At 41.3% G+C, this 19,172-nt stretch overlaps 1 protein-coding gene across 1 annotated transcript; it reads right to left on the bottom strand.

Annotated features, from left to right (window-relative positions):
- Positions 1-9,859: 9,859 nt before the first annotated feature.
- LOC141271485 (uncharacterized) lies at positions 9,860-13,426 on the bottom strand. Its single transcript, XM_073681550.1, has 4 exons — positions 13,388-13,426; positions 11,789-11,889; positions 11,458-11,672; positions 9,860-11,055 (listed from the first exon to the last, which is right to left on the bottom strand). Exons 1-4 carry the CDS (start codon positions 13,424-13,426, stop codon positions 10,394-10,396), a joined length of 1,017 nt encoding a protein of 338 aa, XP_073537651.1. The 3' UTR covers positions 9,860-10,393.
- Between the last annotated feature and the right edge of the window lie 5,746 nt (positions 13,427-19,172).

The raw sequence follows: 19,172 nt of genomic DNA, 5'->3' as shown, positions 1-19,172 counted from the left end.
TTTAGTCCCATTTTTAATATGTCCTAAGCCTCATTCAGATGTCAGACTGTTTTTTGCGTATATGAAAAATCACTGAGTATCAGTGTTTGGGAAGCGGATTCATTTTTACCCTCATTGTTTCATAACTGATTTTCATGTGTGAAAAAAAATAAATGATACACTTCTTCTATACATTGCTATGATAATCACGATGGACTTAGTATTTCTATGACTAAGGACTCTTAGCAGTCTGAAACGTGTAAATTTGTAATACTTGTCTTTTTCTTTGGATTTTTTTATCCATTTTATAGACATGGTTATTTAATAAAGTTTGTTTTTTAATTATTTTTTGTAGTGCTGGATTACAATACCCTTAATAATCCTGTTGTTACTCGAGGACACCGGCCTGGAGGCTCTAGCACTGCATAATCTATATACTCCCTGCATTTCTTGTGTGGTGGTGAGCTGATGCTTTTTTTCAGTTTTGGATAAACGTCTCCAATTAAATTCAATGGATGCGTTAAAAAATAGTGTGCCATACGGACACGGATCCATTTGTAAAAAACTGAATTTGGCCTTTTTTTTTTTACAATTTTTCTGATCGTTGATTGTATTAAATTCAAGTCATACATATATGAAAAACCGACATAAGGAAGATCAGATGGGTGAAAAATCATCTGTGTCCAACCCACCAACCAGAACTATCCTGGAACGCTCACTTTTAGAATTTGGTTTACATAAACTCCACACCTTTGATTCAAGCAGCCAGAATTATTTTCGGGATTGTGTCTGAAAATGCGGGTCAGTTATCAAGGATGTGCCAAATCTTACTGATACTTCTCCATCATGTGAGTCATTGATAAAGTGCACCAACCCTCTTCTTCCCCTTTTTTCCCCCATAAGCCATTTTGTATCACCACAGCATTTTTTAAAGGGATTCTGCAGAGAGCCCGAGAGCCCGATTCCAGTGATGTGTCACTTACTGGGCTACTGTCATTTTGAAAAAATCACAGTTTTATCTGCTGCAAATCTATCAGTTCTCTAAATGCTGAGCCCTGTATAACCCCGCCCATACCCCTGATTGGCAGCTTTCTGTGTACACTGTGCATAGGCAGAAAGCTGCCAATCAGTGGTGGGGGTGTGGTTATACAGAGCTCATCAATATGGATAACTACATGGCAGAAAGTTTACTAATCCTCTAGTGATAATCTGATGATAAAATTGTGATTTTATCAAAACTACACTAAGCAGCCCAGTAAGTGACACATTGCTGGAATCAGGGTCTATGTCTCTTCATTGTGATAGATTCCCTTTAAGACATTGATTACATTATTGTAGCCAGGGGGTGTAGCCAACGAGGGTGCAGAGGTAGCAGTTATCTGTGGACACCGGTCGGGGTCCCTCCGCTACTTCAGACCTCAATTTAATAATGGCAGATGGGGCCCTATTATAGGCTTTACATTGTTGCTCAGACGCACCCGTGTTTTATCAGGATATTCTAATATGGTTGGTGTGAGCCTGCCCTTAAAGCGTTAACTTGACCCAAGAGCTTGCAATCAGCATCACCAGCACCAACCGTCCCCCCTCTTCTCCTGTCTTGGAGTTTGATAAGACAGCCTCCGGCACTATTTTTCTTGTTGTTACAAAGGCCCCTGTCCTGACATTCGTTTGATTTGCGCGTTTGACGAAGGGGTTGTCTCTATTATGTTTAATTGAAAAGAACTGCGGACTCGAAGCATGAATATTCAATGCGGGCCCGTTTGGTGGCATTCCAGCTACCCTGATGTTCTGTGATTCCTTTCTGACTCACAGCTAGGAGGCCTGTCAGACTCCGAAATGACAGCAGGAAAGCTATTAATTGAAATAGCTTCATTAATTAGTAATTAACAGCGGGGTAATGACTATGTCACACATCATATTTCAATGAGTGCCCTTCATGTGTTATAGGGGCTTTAATTAAGGAATATGCATTTTAATTAAAAGACCAAGGTTGGCCTGTGGCCTGCACAAAGTCTGCAGTCTGGGGTAAGTTTGCAGACAGGTCCATAGTTTGGATTAAGGAGATTCTCCAGGATTTAGAAAACAGGGCTAGTTTATTTTTTCCAGATGTGGCGCCTCATCTGTCCACAGGTTGTGCCTGGTATTGCAACTCTTCTCTATTAAAGTGAATGAGACTGGCACTATTATGGAGGGAAGCAGTCATGTTTTTCTATTTATAGACAACATGTTTAAGGGCCATTCCCATCTCAGACATTTATGGAACCCCACCTATCTCAAAACAAGGTCTCATTTCTCACCGCTGTCAGTTGATACTTGGGCGCACACATGTGGCATTCTCCAGTGACTTTTATGAGAGTTATGAAAGTAGCAAAAAAAGCATGTTTGGCTATTTTCAGAAATCCCATAGAAATTAATGGAGACACGCGTGCATCCACCTCTACATTCATAGAGGTGTGAGAAGAGGCCTCTGGATATCCCAAAAATGTATGAGATTGGAATTATGCATATCTAATTCAGATTGGATAATCTGAAGACAATCATATCAGATTTCACTGCTTAACGCAAACTATAGGCCAACAAATGGTGCCACTAACCAATGGGCCACCAAGGTCACAGTCAGTCATGGGTTTGGCCTTACGGTATATACTGAGAATGGGTCACGAGTACCATGATACTGTGATCCTGTGGTCATTATATGAAGAGGTCACCCTTCACTATTGGCTCCTATTCTCTTATATAGTATTTTAATAATGACCTTGTAGAGGAATTTCACACTTAGAACATCATTTCTTGTTAGAGATGATTCTAATTTGGCAATATAAAAGAGTACTGTGTCCCCTGGAGGGCAGCGTGGCAATGCTCCGCCATCCACCCTATCCTGCCCGTAGACATGTACGCACCAACCAGTCACTTTCCCAGTGTAAACATGGTCATGAATATCCTTTGCACCTGCCTCCAAGTTCCAGTGAATTCCGCCTAGTAGTGGCCCAAGAGGGACCTGACAAGGCCAGGGACGAAGTGGCAACAAGAGACAAAACGACAAAGCGTTGAGCTTATTGGCGATGGGCACTGAAGACTGAGCGGGACCTGAGTATCCAGCAAATTATTCTACATGGGAGCAGAAAGAAGAAAGTGCTGGACCTGGAGATCTGTGGAGAATTGTCTGCCCTAGGTGCTGGCAAGTTGTGCACTATTCATTATTGTACTTTTTTTCATTTGCGCCTTATTCTTTTACTTTGCGCCTTTTTTAAGTCCATTTTAGATGTATTTGCCAGTTTTTGCTTTTTTTTAATGTTCGCCATTGTGGGCAGGGGTTTCTAGATGTTTTCGGTTGATTTATCAATTGCACAAAATGTACTCCAGTGATTTTATATACGACAGATATTTTGGTGCAATTATGTCATTTGGCGGAACATGCGACTTTTTATAAGTTGGAAAACAGGTTATAGACAAAAATAAAGAGGATTTTTGATTTTACTCCTCCTGAACTTCATTCAGAGAGAAAAAAAATAGTTAAGATTGACATTTACTGTACAGAGGTTGTCACCCAACTTTATTAACATTTTCTTTGGCTACAGAAAATAAAATTTATTTAAGAAGGACCACCTCACTTCATAAATATGTATTTTCCATGGTGTAATTGCTGTTGTTCTCCTCAATCCGGCATTGTTTTTCTTTTGTTCCTGCTCCTCTCCGTTCCTGAGATAGGGCCCCTTCTTCCCTGTATGAAAATCTAGTCTTGGTATCCAAGTGGGCGTTGTCATCAAACTTTGTGGCCGTTTACGTGAGGGCCACACCTGGTTGGATAAATAGTTCACATTTATACACAGGGAAGAGTGGGCCATATCTCAGGAATAGAGAGGAGCAGGAACAAAAGAAAAGTAACGCCGGATTCAAGAGAACAGTGACATTTACACCGGGTAAAATAATATATATTTATGGCACCTGACAAGTCTTCTTTAAAGTAACGTGCTCTTTAAATGCTACATCTGTGGCAATAATGGTTGTATCCGCTGAATTAGTGACATGTCATCGACCACATTTGCTGCAGTGCACCATGGATAATATGAGCCATAGATCCCTATGTTCATCCCTTAACCCTACGTCTCCTTGTCTGCCGAATCCCCAGCCACTCGTCCTCTGGATGTGAGGTAAAGAAGGCATGCCTTTGATTGAAATTCCAAGATAAAACGAGCAGGAAAGTAAATCAGGATAGCAGAGTTTTTGTATTTTATTTTGATCTAAACACATTAGCATATGAAAGGGATGTGCTGTTTTGTGCCCACGGGGGACTCTTATGATTGGGGTTCTATTGGAGCAGCCCCCGAGGGACCATCCACACGAAGGGGAGATGTTGAATCACAGATCTGCTCCTCACGTGACTTTGATGCCTTCTTGGCCAAGGACAGAAAGAGCGCGAATAGTGAGAACCAACAGTCACTAGTTCTGCAACTTTCTAATAGATCGAGATCTCTGCTTGTTGTCAGTAATTGGGAGCATTCTTACTGCTGAAATCCACACAGACCATGATGATTCTTACAACTAAAACCAGCCTAGATAATTCTCAGTGAGGATCTGCAAGGAGAGCCACCCAGGTGCCGCCAGCCAAAATCCCCTGGTCCATAGCACACCAGAGCACCAATGGTCACCAGACACCAAAACAACGATATCGACTGGTTTGGCCAATGGTCTAATGTGAATGAGGCCAATTGATTGTCCGAGGAGATGATGATTGGTTGTACGACTTCAGCCTACCGTTCACTTTGTTCTCGGAGAAAAGCCACTAGCAGACATTTTGGCAGATTTCTCATAAAGAACACGGGCACGCTCGGCCGAACAAGCAAGTGCTCCTTTGTACAGGAGACATGGCTGTCAGTAAAGTGATCAGCCAATGCATTGTTTAGTAGTCTGTCTGTCTATCTATCTATCTAATCTATCTATCTATCTATCTATCATCTAATCTATCTATCTAATCTATCTATCTAATCTATCTATCTCTCTATCTATCTATCTATCTATCTATCTATCTATCTATCTATCTATCATCCTATCTGTCTGTCTATCTATCTATCTATCTATCTATCTATCTATCTATCTATCATCTAATCTATCTATCTAATCTATCTACCTATCTAATCTATCTTCATATCTATCTATCTAATCTATATCTATCTATAAATCTATCTATACGACTGTCTATTGATCTATAAATCTTGATATATTGATCTATAAATTTCTATCTAATCTATCTATCTATCTAATCTAATCTATCTTCATATCTATCTATCTCAATAATCTATCTATCTACATCTATAAATCTATATCTATAAATCTATCTATCTGACTGTCTATTGATCTATAAATCTTTATATATCGATCTATAAATTTCTATCTATCTATCTATCTATCTATCTATCTATCTATCTATCTATCTATCTATCTAATGAGTTCACAGTTCCACAGTTCATTCATCGCCACTGTTTATATCGCCCTGCGTTCCAGATTTTTAATTTCCATTTTCAGCTCTTGGAATGTAGGAATGATATTTGTCAAATTAATGATTCAGTATCAGCGGTCATAGAGCAAAAGAGGAACAGGAAAATTTGGTTGACTAACGAGCTGTTCCACCCATTGCCCAATTAGCAGGGACCTAACGGCTCCAATACATGGGTACATTTTAGTAACATCTAAGATCAATTTCATTACAAAAAGTGGAAAAGTATAAAAATTTCTCGTTATTTCTGGGGTTGAGCTGATGAATATGTTTATTAGTTGTAAATAAAGGACATTGATAGTAATAATATGGCATTAGCCGCTCCACAGGATCATTCAAGGTTTTACAAATTATATCTGAGAGACTTTCCCATATATATCTATGCACTGTGCACTAATGTGGAAAGAAAAGCTGAAAACTAATTAAAAAATTATAAACTGGTTCATTTGTAATTGTAATAGTGCAGTAATAATAAAAATGGTAATAATACATTTGCAAGGCCTAGTTCTAGTAAGTTAGTATGTTGGTGTCGGAGTACAATTGGGGGGAGAAAGGTTGAACTTGATGGACCTAGGTCTTTATTCAACCTACGTTACTATGTTACCAGATCCATTTTGTGTATATTCTATGCAGTATCTATCTGTCTCCATAATTACCAACTACAAACAAACCCCCTGAAGTCTTCTTACGCCATTTCTTCTATCTTCTCTTCTACTGATAGCAGCTTATCAAGAAGAGGGGGTGAGTAACACACAACTGCGGGATCAGGTATGTTTCCAATCAGTAACCATGGAGACACATAGGTCTGCATGGGAGCTGTGTACATCAAATACACAAAATAAATGGTAAGTGTATGACCAGAGCTAGTTCCATTTGTTAACCCACTTGTTTAGCCAAATTGGACATTGTTCTGAAGACTTACAGTTCTTGAATCAAGGACAGGGATCCAAATATTAAATCTTGCTGTACATCAGCTGGTCAAAACTACAAGTGATTGCAATACCACGACTAGAAGATCCCATACAGTGGCTCTATGAGCTTTCTACATCTTGCCACTGGGTTGTTTGCCCATTCCTCAAGGCAAAACTGCTCCAGCTGCTTCAAGTTAGATGGTGTCCTCTGGTGAACAGCAATCTTCAAGTCTGACCACAGATTCTCAATTGCATTTAGGTCTGGACTTTGACATTTACACATTTCCCCTTAAACCTCTGTTGCTTTAGCAGTATGCTTTGGGTCATTGTTTTGTTGGAAGGTGAACCTCAGTCCCAGTCTCAAATCACTGACAGACTGAACCAGGTTTTGCTCAAGAATATCCCTGTATTTTGTACCATCAATCTTCCCCTCGACTAGGACCAATTTCACTGTCCCTGCTGCCGAAAAACATCCCCACAGCAGGATGCTAACACCACCATGTTTGACTGTTGGGATGGTGTTCTAAGGGTGATGAGCCGTGATGGTTTGGCGCTAGATATAGCCATTACCTTGGTGGCCAAAGAGTTCAATTTTGGTCTCATCTGACCACAGCACCTTCCTCCACACATTTGGGGAGTCTCCCACAAGTCATTTGGCAAACTCAAAACGAGCCTTACAATTTTTGTGTGTAAGTAAAAGCTTTTTTCTGCCCACTCTTCCATAAAGTATTAAAACAGCAAAAAAAGGCAGCAGTGTTTACCTGCCCAGGTCTCAGAACTAATGCACTATCAGGATGCAGCAAACCCATATAATAAAGATGGCGGTAACACAGGTGCAAAATACTGATGAGACAACCACTCACAACCTACCAATTCATGGAGGGGTGATTGCATATTATTAGGATTTCACACAGAAAAAGCTTGTATAGTGACGCCCATACTATTAGATTAGACGGGCTGCCCAGTACTGTATAAATGCACCCCCACTCTTCCATAAAGGCCACCTCTATGGAGTGTACGGCTTATTGTGGTCGTATGGACAGATACTCCAGTCTCTGCATAGGAACTCTGCAGCTCCTTCAGTGTTACCTTTGGTCTCTGTGCTGCCTCTCTGATTAATGTCCTCCTTGCCCGGGATGACAGTTTTGGTGGCCGACCCTCTCTTGGAAGGTTTGTTTTGGTACCATGTTCTTTCCATTTGATGATAATAGATTTTATGGTGCATTGGGGAAGCATCAGAGATTGGGATATTTTTTTTATAAGCCAACCCTGACTTGTATTTTTCAACAACTTTGTCCCTGACTAGTTTAGAGATCTCCATGGTCTTCATGGTGTTTTTTGGTTAGTGGTGTATCTTGCTTAATGGTGTTGCTGCCTCTGTGGCCTTTCAGAAAAGGTCTGTATATACTGACAGACCACGTGACACTTAGATTCCCCCCCGGTGGACTTCCTTTCACTAAGCATGTGACTTATAAAGGTAATTGCTTGCACCAGAAATTTTTAGGGGCTTCATAGCAAAAGGGGTGAGTCCATATGCACATGCCAATTTTTAGCTATTTGATCCCATAAATTGAATTTATGCTTATATTTTTCTCACTTCACTTCACCAACTTAGACAATTTAGTGCTGATGCATCACACACAAATCAGATTACAAAAATGTTTAAACACAGGTTGTAGTGTAACTAAATAGATAAAAAGCCGAGGGGGTGAACACTTTCGCAAGCCACTGTATGTTGAACAATTCTAATCCTTGGGACAAGTTCCAGTGTCCAAAGCAAAAAGTTGTCAGAACATTTACTAATAAGTAAAAAAACTGATGACCAAAAATTGACATTAAGATATAGCCTCATCTCTTGGGTCACGCACCACGATGGATCAAAGCTTAACAATGATTCGAACACTTACCTTTTGAATTAAGCAACTTAACTTGTCTGTGCATAAACCTAAACCCTTTCCCTTTTGGTTAAGTGCCATTGGCTAAAATAAAACGTGACCTCTACTAGGTCAAGTGTTTTGGGTTCGACCTCTTGATTGGTCAAAATCAACAGTGTTGCTATCAATCCTTAATAGCGGTAGGTCAAGAACTTTGACTGGGAAAAATCAAGTGGTTACTTACTTGTTGGGTCAAGTAATTTGACAGGCTAAAATGAAGAGTAACCAAATTCAGGGCTTATCATTCAATGAAGTAAATATATTAACCCAAAGAAACAGTGATTACAGGTTGGGTCAAGTACTTTGAATGACCAATGATCAAAACACCTCACCTCTTGGGATAATCACCTTCACTGGCTAAAATTAATTGTAACCCAAGAACTCGAATTACCTATTAAGTGAAGCCCCTTGACTGGCCATAGAGAACACTGCCCTATTAAATCAATATCCTTGATTGGGCATTTCAAACACCAACTTATTGGGTCAAGTTTGCTGGCTGGGCTTTCTGAACACTGACCTAGTTGGTCAAATACCCCTACTGTTCAATCGAAAGACTGGGGATGCTGTAAAATGTATATTGGGTGAAGCCCCTTTACTGGACTTTCCAAACACTGATTTGTTGAGACAAATACCCTGCTATGAACTGAGCTGGGTTGGAGTAGTGGTATTGCAACCTCTAGGGGCAGCACTGGCAGGTAGCGTAGTCAGGGAAAGCCAGGAGTCGGTACACAGGAAAAGCAGTATAGTCTTAACACTAGGACTACTGGACTCGTGACCCCGCCTAGAACTACTGAAAGGAGTCATTTTGACTCCTTGCTTGTTTTCGTTTATTTTTAGAGTTTCATTTGTGGTTATTTATTAATAATTATATTTTTTGTAATGTATTATTATTGTGAGATCCAACAGTAATGCTTTTGATTGTTTTTTTTCTGCTTTTCTTATTTTTCTACAGAAAATAACAATAATTATAATAGACGTTTTTCAAACATTTTTTTTTATTCAAGTGCACACATATAAACAACAACTGAAGAACAAAAAGCAGAGAAAATGTAGGTGGAGGAGCATAAAAATGAAAATATGGCGCAGAATTCACCTTCTAAACATTTGGTGTTTCGCATTTTAGGCATTGCCTTTGATTTATGGCAGTACATTGCCCACACAAAGACTTACCACAAGTCTTACAATTTCTGACAGATCTATTTTTCTTGCACTTTTCTTTGATCTGGCAAAATTTTGTTTGAACCATCACTTCTGAGCATGTAGAAACTTGGGACGTGGAACCCTTTTCCCTATCTGTGACATAAGGACCACTCAACTCTCTCACAAGCGTTGGCAAAAATGCCTTGCGTGACATTTTTTGGTGGGTAATCTCCTTGAATATTATCCATGCATTTATACCCGCAAAGTCTAAGGCATTTTCAAATGCATGAACAGGCCATCTCCTTGTGCATGTTCGTGTGGTATATTTTCGTGCCATCTGATCCACTACATCTACTCCATATTTTCTTTCATTGTAAAACTTTACCGTTTCTGGAGTTTTTTTAGCGGAATCAGACGCAACAACAACATCTGGATGGACGGAACTCAAAATGACAACATTTTTGTTGGGCTTTCCTTGATATACTGTAAGTGTAAAATTGTCTTCATTTCTAAACACTTTAGTGTTGTACAATTCCTCTTTCATGGATTTTATTTCTTTAGGCACTTCTCGCCTTATCTTGTTCAGTGTTCCCACGATGGTTGTTCCTTTGCTTTTTAGCTGTTTAGCTAATTTTACTGAAGTAAAATAATTATTGGTTGTAACATTGCGACCTTTTTTCAAAAACGGGTCCAATAACTTCATTACCACATGGTCAGCTAAACGGTCCTCAGCACGGCGTGTGTCATCTTTGCCTAGATAAGGGAAGCCATTTGCCAGATATTTGCTCCTCTTATCAACAGCTAGCCAATATTTGTGGCCATATTTATCTGGTTTGGAAGGCATGTACTGCGTGAATGGACACCTAGTTTTGCTTGGGAAAAGTTGCTCATCCACCGTTATGTATGGGCCAGGTTTGTAACACGCAATACAATTTTCAATAAACCTGTCCCAAAAATAGAGCAAACTTGTCCGTTTGCAGTCTCTCCGATCGAGTAGATTTCTCATCAAATCTGAGAAACCTCATAATTTCAACAAAGCGGTCCCTAGACATTGTCGCTTTGCAAAACGGTATTCCCCAGTCATTACACCAAATACTGCTAATCGAGTGACGGTTCGTGCCAGATATTCCACGAGCATAGAATATCGCAATGAATGCATCTAGCTCCTCATCAGATAGAGTAAACTGTAAATTATTGTTCCTGCATGCTTCTGCAAGCGTACAGTTCTTTATATGTGTCAATATATATGAATCAAAAAATAAACGCCATGCGCTCAAAGGACTATCGATAATGATATTTCTTCTGGCGTATCCTGTAGGGCCAGGTGCTTCTCGAAGAATATTTTGGCTGTCACGCCTACCAGGCAAGTGTTCTCCAATTTCAACAGGTTTCCATTGAATACCATCCGCTGAAACTAGTATTCCTTCAGATTCGCCTTCTCTGGTGTTTGTTGTTGCATTACCTTCGCCGCCATCGTTATCTGTTGTTCTTTCATTTCTGGGACGTTTTGCTGATTTTTTCTGTCCACGACCAGGAGGATGGTCACGAGGCAACATAACTGCATGAGCCCGATCCCCAGTTGATGTGCTTGGAATATCTGTAAAAAAAGTTGATGAATATTTAGAATTTTTGTTTTGTAAGGGTCCGTGCACACTGGCTGGATTAGCGGCGGAATATCCGACCGGATATTCTCACCACAATCCGGCCCGTACCTGCCCGCTCAGGTACAGAGCGGAGTTTCATACCTGAAGCTCCGCTCCGAACTCCGGGCTGGAGCCGCTGTCTGGGACGGAGCCGTGCTCGCGCGTAAGCAAGCGCTGCTCTGTCCCTGACAGCGGCTCCAGCCCGGGGTTCGGAGCGGAGCTTCAGGCATGAGCGGGCAGGTACGGCCTGTATTGCGGCAAGAATATCCAGATGGCTATTCAGCCAGAATTCTGCTAGTGTGCACAGGCCCTAACTCAGTGTGTGGAAGAACAAATAAATACACATAACTACTTACCTTCTGGATTTGTTCCTTCTGAGTCTTCAGATTCACTTGATATGTTCTGAGGAATGAAATCTTCATCACTGTCAGAATCAAATACATGTTCCTGCAATTCGGATTCCGATTCATCCTCCGGTATGGATTGCAAAGTAGCCAGAATATCCTGAGGCTTTATCAAACGTCTTCTCTCCATATTCCTCACAAATTCCATAATTCTATATAGTTCCCTGCTGAAAAATAGAAATGAAATGAAAACTAAAAGAAATAATAACTGTTCTGCCACCTTCAAAAGTAGGTGGGCTGAATCAGTTGACAGACAGCTAATCTATTTCATAACAATTCATACCTGTATGAGTCTTCAGAGCTCGTATGTCTGTGTCTGTTCTTTGTCTCTTCAGCTGAACTGAAAGTAAAGTTACTATCCAGAATACTGTCTCCTGCTAGGACCTTAGAAAAACACCACCCTTCATTAGCATAAGATAAGAGCCTAGAGTAAACAAGCTATTTTGTTCAGCATTACACAGTAATACAAGCAGGTAAAACACAAGGAAAATGTGAAAAGTTGACATGTAAATTGAACTACATCTATATGAACATCAGGGTAAATAAGACAGAGTGAAAAAAATATGCACAAAACTTTATAGCAACATTTAGTGACAAAAGGACCTCAAAATATAGTAGGGAGTCAAAATGACTCCCTTCAGTAGTTCTTGGTAAATTTTGAAAAAAACGCGCACATTTTTCACCAAAATTATTTATTCTCACAAAATCTTTTTTCACATCATATTTGAGGAAAAGTCACCGAGTTTCAAGCCGGAATTCTGAAAAATGTAGTCACAGAAGAGAAATAAAAAACGAAAGGAGTCAAAATGACTCCATCAGTAGTTCTAGTGTTAAAGGATTTAGCAGGTTGCGTAGTCAGGAAAAGTCAGGAGTCGGTACACAGGAAAAACAGTATAATCTTGTAGGATTTAGCAGGTTGCGTAGTCAGGGAAAGCCAGGAATCGGTACACAGGAAAAGCAGGATAATCTTGGATGAGGCAGCAGCTGAAGGAAGTGCCTGACTAAAGGCTGGGAGCTCAATAATCTCGCAAGGAAGGAGGTGCCAGGCCAGGTTTAAATAGGGTGTTCAATCAGGAACTCACAGGCTTAAGCCAAACAGGAACAACACAGGGTGCAGCCGCTCAGGAGCAACACAGGTACTAGAATCTAGGTAAGCCAGGAACAGTCCAGTGAGAAGAATAGCTTAGAGGGAAGAGCTGCCGTCTGGTGCACAAGAGCTGCTGGGTTCGAGTCCTGACATACCCTGTGTAGTCATTCAAACACACCAACCTATTGGTTCAAACAGCTTTGCTGATCAGTTCAGAACTAGATTTATCATGTCAAGCACTATGGTGAGAATTTCTGAACACCAACTTATTGGGTGAAGTACACTGACCGGGCCTACTAAACACTGACCTATTGGGTCAAATGCCCTTACTGGGTATTCCAAACACTGATTTACTGAGGCTGGCTTGACATAATGAAAAAATGATTTATTGGGTCAAGCCTCATTACTAGACATTTAAAAGACTGACTTATTGAGTGAAGTAACCAGAATAGCCATTCAAAAACACCAACCCATTGGGTCAAGCACCTTGCTGGTATTCCAGAGCTAACTTTATTACATCTAGGACTATGGCAAGGCTTTCTGAACACCAACTTATGTCAAGTACAATGACTGAGACTTTTAACTACCAACCTGAGGCATAAAACTCCTTGATTAGGAATTCTAAACACAAATGTAACTGGTCAAGTTTCTTGACTTGGCATTCCAGCATTAGACCTATTGAGTCAAGCACCTTGATTAGGCATCTATCAATTGGGTCTGAACAATACAACACCAATTTATTGAGTCAACAATGTTGAATAGGCTTTTAAGGCAGTAACCTATTGGGTTGCTCACCTTGGCCAGGTCCATATAACACTCTTTGAATGTTGGCATAATGTTCCTATGAGATTTGGGCGTTGCCCTACTAGGTCAAGCACCTTGATTGGGTACGCTAACGACCAATTAGTTGGGTCTGAACATTAGAACACTGATTTATTGGGTCAAACATGTTAAATAGGCTTTTGGGGCACTGAACTCCTAAACACTGTAAATATTGTCTTCTCGCCACAAAAACGCTTCCTAAAAGCAACCACCACAACTGAAGATGGAGATGAAAGGCGGCAGTGGTTGTAGGGGGGCCCCACTGATCTGCAAAGTTTGTTTTAAGATGACATTCAATTTTTAATAACTTTTTAACAAAGCCACTGCTTAAAAGACTGTAGAGGGTGGGAGGGAGCTGCAGAGGGGAGCGCTTTGTGTGTGATGTGGAGCTGGATGACAGGTGTTCTGGCACATGTGTAGAACAGATGCTCCCAGCATTTCCCTAATAGCTTCTAAATAACACACGCTTAGCATTTTCCTTTTGTACACTGTTCTGTCAATAGCCAATTTGCTTTTCAGAAGCGGTAAAGTTGCCCTGTCAATCAGGATTCCGCCTCGGGCTCTTTGCGCTGATTATAAGCTCCTCGGAGAGAAAGAGACCCAAATTAGTTTTAAATAAAAAATAACTTTCCCCGCTGCCCGCCGTCTGAAGATACAGCAAAATATTGCCGCAGCGAACAAAATAGATAAATAAGTCGTTGGAGGGGGCTTCTAGGGGAGGGAAGGGTTAACCCTACCTGCAATGGTTAAGGGTGAGGATATCTACAGGAAGAATTTGGCAGCCAGGAGACCCCATGTATTGAACATGACATTAGTTGCATAAAGCCTTGCGGTATGTATTAATTTGTGCCACTGATACAGGATTGCCACCGGTGCCCCGTACTTGAGTTTGTCTGACAGCATCAAGATTAAAAATGATGGCTTCTTTCTTCTAGACACAGCGCCACACAGGTCTACAGGTTATGTGTGGAATTGTAGCTCATCTCTACTGAAATGAATTTGGCTGATCTGCAATACTACACTTAACCAGTAGATGGGTGCTGTGCTATTTTTGGAAGAGAACAGTCATCAGGGAGGTTTGAAGGACATGAGTGAGGTTAACTGGACCTCAATGAGTCATGAGGGAGGCTTGCTGGACCTGAGGGAGTCATGAGGGAGGCTTTCTGGACCTGAGTGAGTCATGAGAGAGGTTTACTGGACCTGAGGGAGTCATGAGAGAGGTTTACTGGACCTGAGGGAGTCATGAGAGAGGTTTACTGGACCTGAGGGAGTCATGAGGGAGGTTTGCTGTACCTGAGGGAGTCATGAGGGAGGTTTGCTGGACCTGAGGGAGTCATGAGGGAGGCTTTCTGGACCTGAGTGAGTCATGAGGGAGGTTTGCTGTACCTGAGGGAGTCATGAGAGAGGTTTACTGGACCTGAGGGAGTCATGAGGGAGGTTTGCTGGACCTGAGGGAGTCATGAGGGAGGTTTGCTGGACCTGAGTGAGTCATGAGGGAGGTTTGCTGGACCTGAGTGAGTCATGAGGGAGGTTTGCTGTACCTGAGGGACTTATGAGGGAGGTTTACTGGACCTGAGGGTGTCATGAGGGAGGTTTGCTGTACCTGAGGGACTTATGAGGGAGGTTTACTGGACCTGAGGGTGTCATGAGGGAGGTTTACTGGACCTGAGTGAGTCATGAGGGAGGTTTGCTGTACCTGAGGGAGTCATGAGGGTGGTTTGCTGTACCTGAGGGACTCATGAGGGAGGTTTACTGGACCTGAGGGAGGTTTGCTACATCCTCTATAGCGGGACCATTACTGTGGACTTGTTATGGGAGGGGAAGAAGTTGCATCTGGTCCAAAAATAGGGAGCAATTACATAATTTATCATCTGGCCCCAGGGGCTTCTAGTTACTCTTCAGCATAATAAATTCTTCAGAAAACAATTTCATACAAAATTAACATCCTAAAGTTGTTTTATTAGAAAGAGTTCTTGATGATGGGAAAAAAAGCATGCAGGGAGTGCTGCCTTTCCTCTGGTGGCCATCAAGGTTTCATTTGAGTCATTTAGTTTAGACCAACCTTTCAGGATGGCTGCTCCTGACAGATGTCATAGTTTGTGCTGTGCTGATTGACGTGTGATTTCCATAGAAAAATCTAATACCTGAATTTGGATATTGATATGAGACAAACCGGAGTTAAGCTCATAAATGACAATAATGTAAGCATGATAGCATAGGATCTGTAAACAGCATCTTGACTTTTTCCATTTTTAACATTTTGAGATATTTTAAATACAGGATGTTTACAATTGCAGACAAGAGACTCCTGAAAGCTGTATGGTGGCAACAGTAGATGGCAGCATGTACAATGTCTTTCATGCTGGTAATGGACATAACTATGGGCCACCATTGACTTTCCTAAATCTTTTTTAAGGATTATCTGACCTTCAAGGTAGAATAATCTAAGAAACAATTTCAAGACGATGTTAAAGTCTGGGGTTATAGGGATCTAAAGCAAAACCAATATGTGGGTCCACCAATGACATCACCTGGACCTGATAATGTCCAGGCTTGGACTAACACAACTTGGAGGGTTCCACCTTTTAAGGAGAATTTTTTCCAGCTCCCAAGTTCGGGTACTCATTCATTTCTATGTGGTTCGGGTTCAAATTCGGATACAATTCTGGTACCTGGACCGAACTTTGGACTAAAGTTCGGTAGAAAATGACGAACCTGAACTTTGACGGCTCTGCTCATCCCTAGTCTTAAGCCCCAGATCTTTGCCGAACCATTATCAGACCTTTAGACGTAGCTGAAGCATGGAGGAGGACCACCCCAGTTACCAGGTGCATTAGGTGTTATATTGCATCGTTATTAGTCTGATATTTATTTTTTGCAGCCGCCACTAGAGGGAGCTTTCATTGAGTTCAATAATAAGACTGTACACAGTAAGCTCCCCCTAGTGGTGGCTGCAGACAGGCAACATTTTACAATATATTCCCATGTAGGTTATCTGGAGCTCTGTATTCCCAAACCCTATAAAAGCTACTTGCTGTAGACCGAGTTTCCGCCAGCACTTGTTGTTAACCCTATAATGAAAATCTGCAAAGATTCCTTGAGTATCTGCCATTAAATCAGGTTGAAAGGGTGAGGAAATATGAACGCCAGGCTAGCTTTAAAGACATTGTTCCAATTCCCCTGGTTTTCAGAAATTTTCTGGCAGCATGTAAGGGAAGAGCATAGAAAGACCCCCAGATGTCCGCGCTGACTGTGCGCTCAAGGCATCTGACTGATAAAAAGCCCAGCGCCTCAGTGAGATGGATTTAAATCATGGCCGCAGGCAGTGGTCTCTTATTAAATACATCCCGCACACTTTAGTATGGAGATTTGCATACGTTGGGCTTTTAAAAGAATCATCCATCTGTTTCCCTTAAACAAAGCAAGAAAATAACCCTTTGTCTGCCAGACCGGTTCACAATAAGCCAAAAAACTGAATTTTTCCTCATATTGTTGCAAAATGAGAAGCAGAACAGCGCTCAACACAATGGTCATTCATACTGGTGGAAACAAAGTTACAGGACGCATGCAATCATTTCTGGAATATGCAGATGTAGCAGAGTCAAATGTGTCATTTCACAATTCGGAGCTTCGTTACGTGCAGTACGTTTACCTGCAGTCCTATGTAACACACCACTGATCATGGTGACAAACTCCGCTCTGCTCGTTGGTAAGATCAACTTTTATAAACTCTGCAACTTTCTAAAATACTTTTATGTTTCTGTTCCTAATTATTGTCAAAATCTCTGCTTGCTCTTAGTGAATCTTAATTGTATTAATGTACATTAATGTAAATTAATGTACAATAAAAATCTGGAAAACTTGCAAAGACCCAATCATGTTCACAGAGCTGATGGATTGTTACAAAGTGTCAGTGCAGGTAAGATTTTTTACTTGCCAAAATGTGTATGGCTCAACTACTATCCAAGTGATATCACTGATTGACACGTGCAGAAAAGGGCCCCTGTGCAGGAACAATATAGGGGCCCTTTATGAGAACCAAATAGGACCATTCCTCCCGAAAACTTCCACACTTACATTGTTTCGCCCACAAGTTCTCTCCTAACAAACCACTATAGAAGGACATTGCCCGTATCTCACTCCCAAGATAAGGAGACACAGTGGGTCCCCTCTCCACCCCATCCCTGGCATGACAAGCAATTAACAATGTCTGTAAAGCAGTGTGGAATATGTTGGTAAGTATATGGGCCATTTTTTTTTATTTAAATACATGAATTTTGGGCACAAAATTATTTTTTGCAATTGGGTTTCATTAAAGTGATTCTCCAGCAAATTTTTTTTTTTTTTTATTCTGGGCCTTAAAACTAACAGACGCAACTACCTGCCTATTTTTCCCAGTGCCGGTTCAGAGCGGTCACCGACTGCCCCTACCGGCAATTCAGATGCTCCACGTCAAGAGAACAGCTCTTCCTCTTCTGGGCTACTCTGTCGGCGACAGGGCGTGACTATCGACATCATGCTGATTGACAGCTGGCTCCCCGCAGTTAAGCAGCAGGGAGCTGACTGTCAGTGATGCCCTGTCAACAGAGCAGAGAGGAAGAGAAGCAGCTACTCTGTCAATGTGATGTCACTGATCTGTTACCCCTCTGTGCCGACAGAGATCTGCGTTGGTCACAAGGCAGGTAGTCAGCAACTACCTGCCTGTAAGTTCTTAGGCTTATAGTTAAAAAATTAAATAGTCCTGGATAACCCCTTAAACAATTTTTGCATAGTTTTGCTTTTACAGGTCTTTAATTCCCTGCACATTCAACTTTGGTGTGGCCTGTCGTCATAAGTCAGTTAAGATGAGCTCAGAAAAAGACATAGAAAAGAATTACAAACTCCCCATCAGAGTATCATAGCGGGCTCACTGACAGATTCTCAGTTAACTCATTCTGAAGCCAGCAATAGACAGAGGCTGTCTATCTGTAAGATAACAAGTCGAACAAATATTTTTAGACTTCTCTGGGAATTTCTGTGGTTTAGTCCCAGCCTAAAAAAAAATACAGAATTGTCACAACTTGGTGACAGTTCTACACAATTTACGTTGAAGTCTCTGCAGGCAAAGTTACATTCAACCTGCGACCAAAAATCCACCAGATGTTTGTTTTTAGCAGCGTTTGCATTGCAGTTACATTGTGTCATAATGCGACCACATTGACCAACATTACTTGTAGGGTCACAATGCGACATTGTAGTTTTCATGTCATCCCCTATATTTTATCTTGAAACGTCCCAGACTAGGGCAGGGGAAGCCCCCTCTTCCAGATATTGACCTCTGACCCTTGGTGTCCCCCAGAGTGTAAGCCGGGTGACCTATGATTTTTAATATTTGTAATGGTTGTAGCAATCTCAGATTAACACCAATATTCATAATGAGAACAGATGCCGCCCTCCATCTGGATCGCAGGAATTAATATGGTAAATTCATCTTTCAGGCCCCTAATCAGGAGATGTTTACTCTGCGGAGTGGTTGGGGATTATGCTGTATGAATGAGGGGCGGGGGCAGGGAGGGGGTCAGCTAAAAAAAAAAATCCTGACAAGATCTAATATTAAATCTCAACAAAATGAAAATTGCAAAGATTTACCTAGGGTCATTATGCTGGTAAAATTAATCATAGCCTCGTCCATAATGCTTCCCTTCCCCCACCCGCCCCATCTTGGCTCTGTTAGGATGGCAGCGACTCTCGTAATTGAAATGCCAAGGCGAGAGATTAT

The sequence above is a fragment of the Phyllobates terribilis genome, unplaced genomic scaffold (genome assembly GCF_046119375.1).
Source record: "Phyllobates terribilis strain yellow unplaced genomic scaffold, ASM4611937v1 Scaffold_5__5_contigs__length_657084704, whole genome shotgun sequence".
Lineage (NCBI taxonomy): Eukaryota > Metazoa > Chordata > Amphibia > Anura > Dendrobatidae > Phyllobates > Phyllobates terribilis.
The sequence above is the reverse complement of the archived record's forward strand: the minus strand, read 5'-3'. Positions and strand labels throughout refer to the sequence as shown.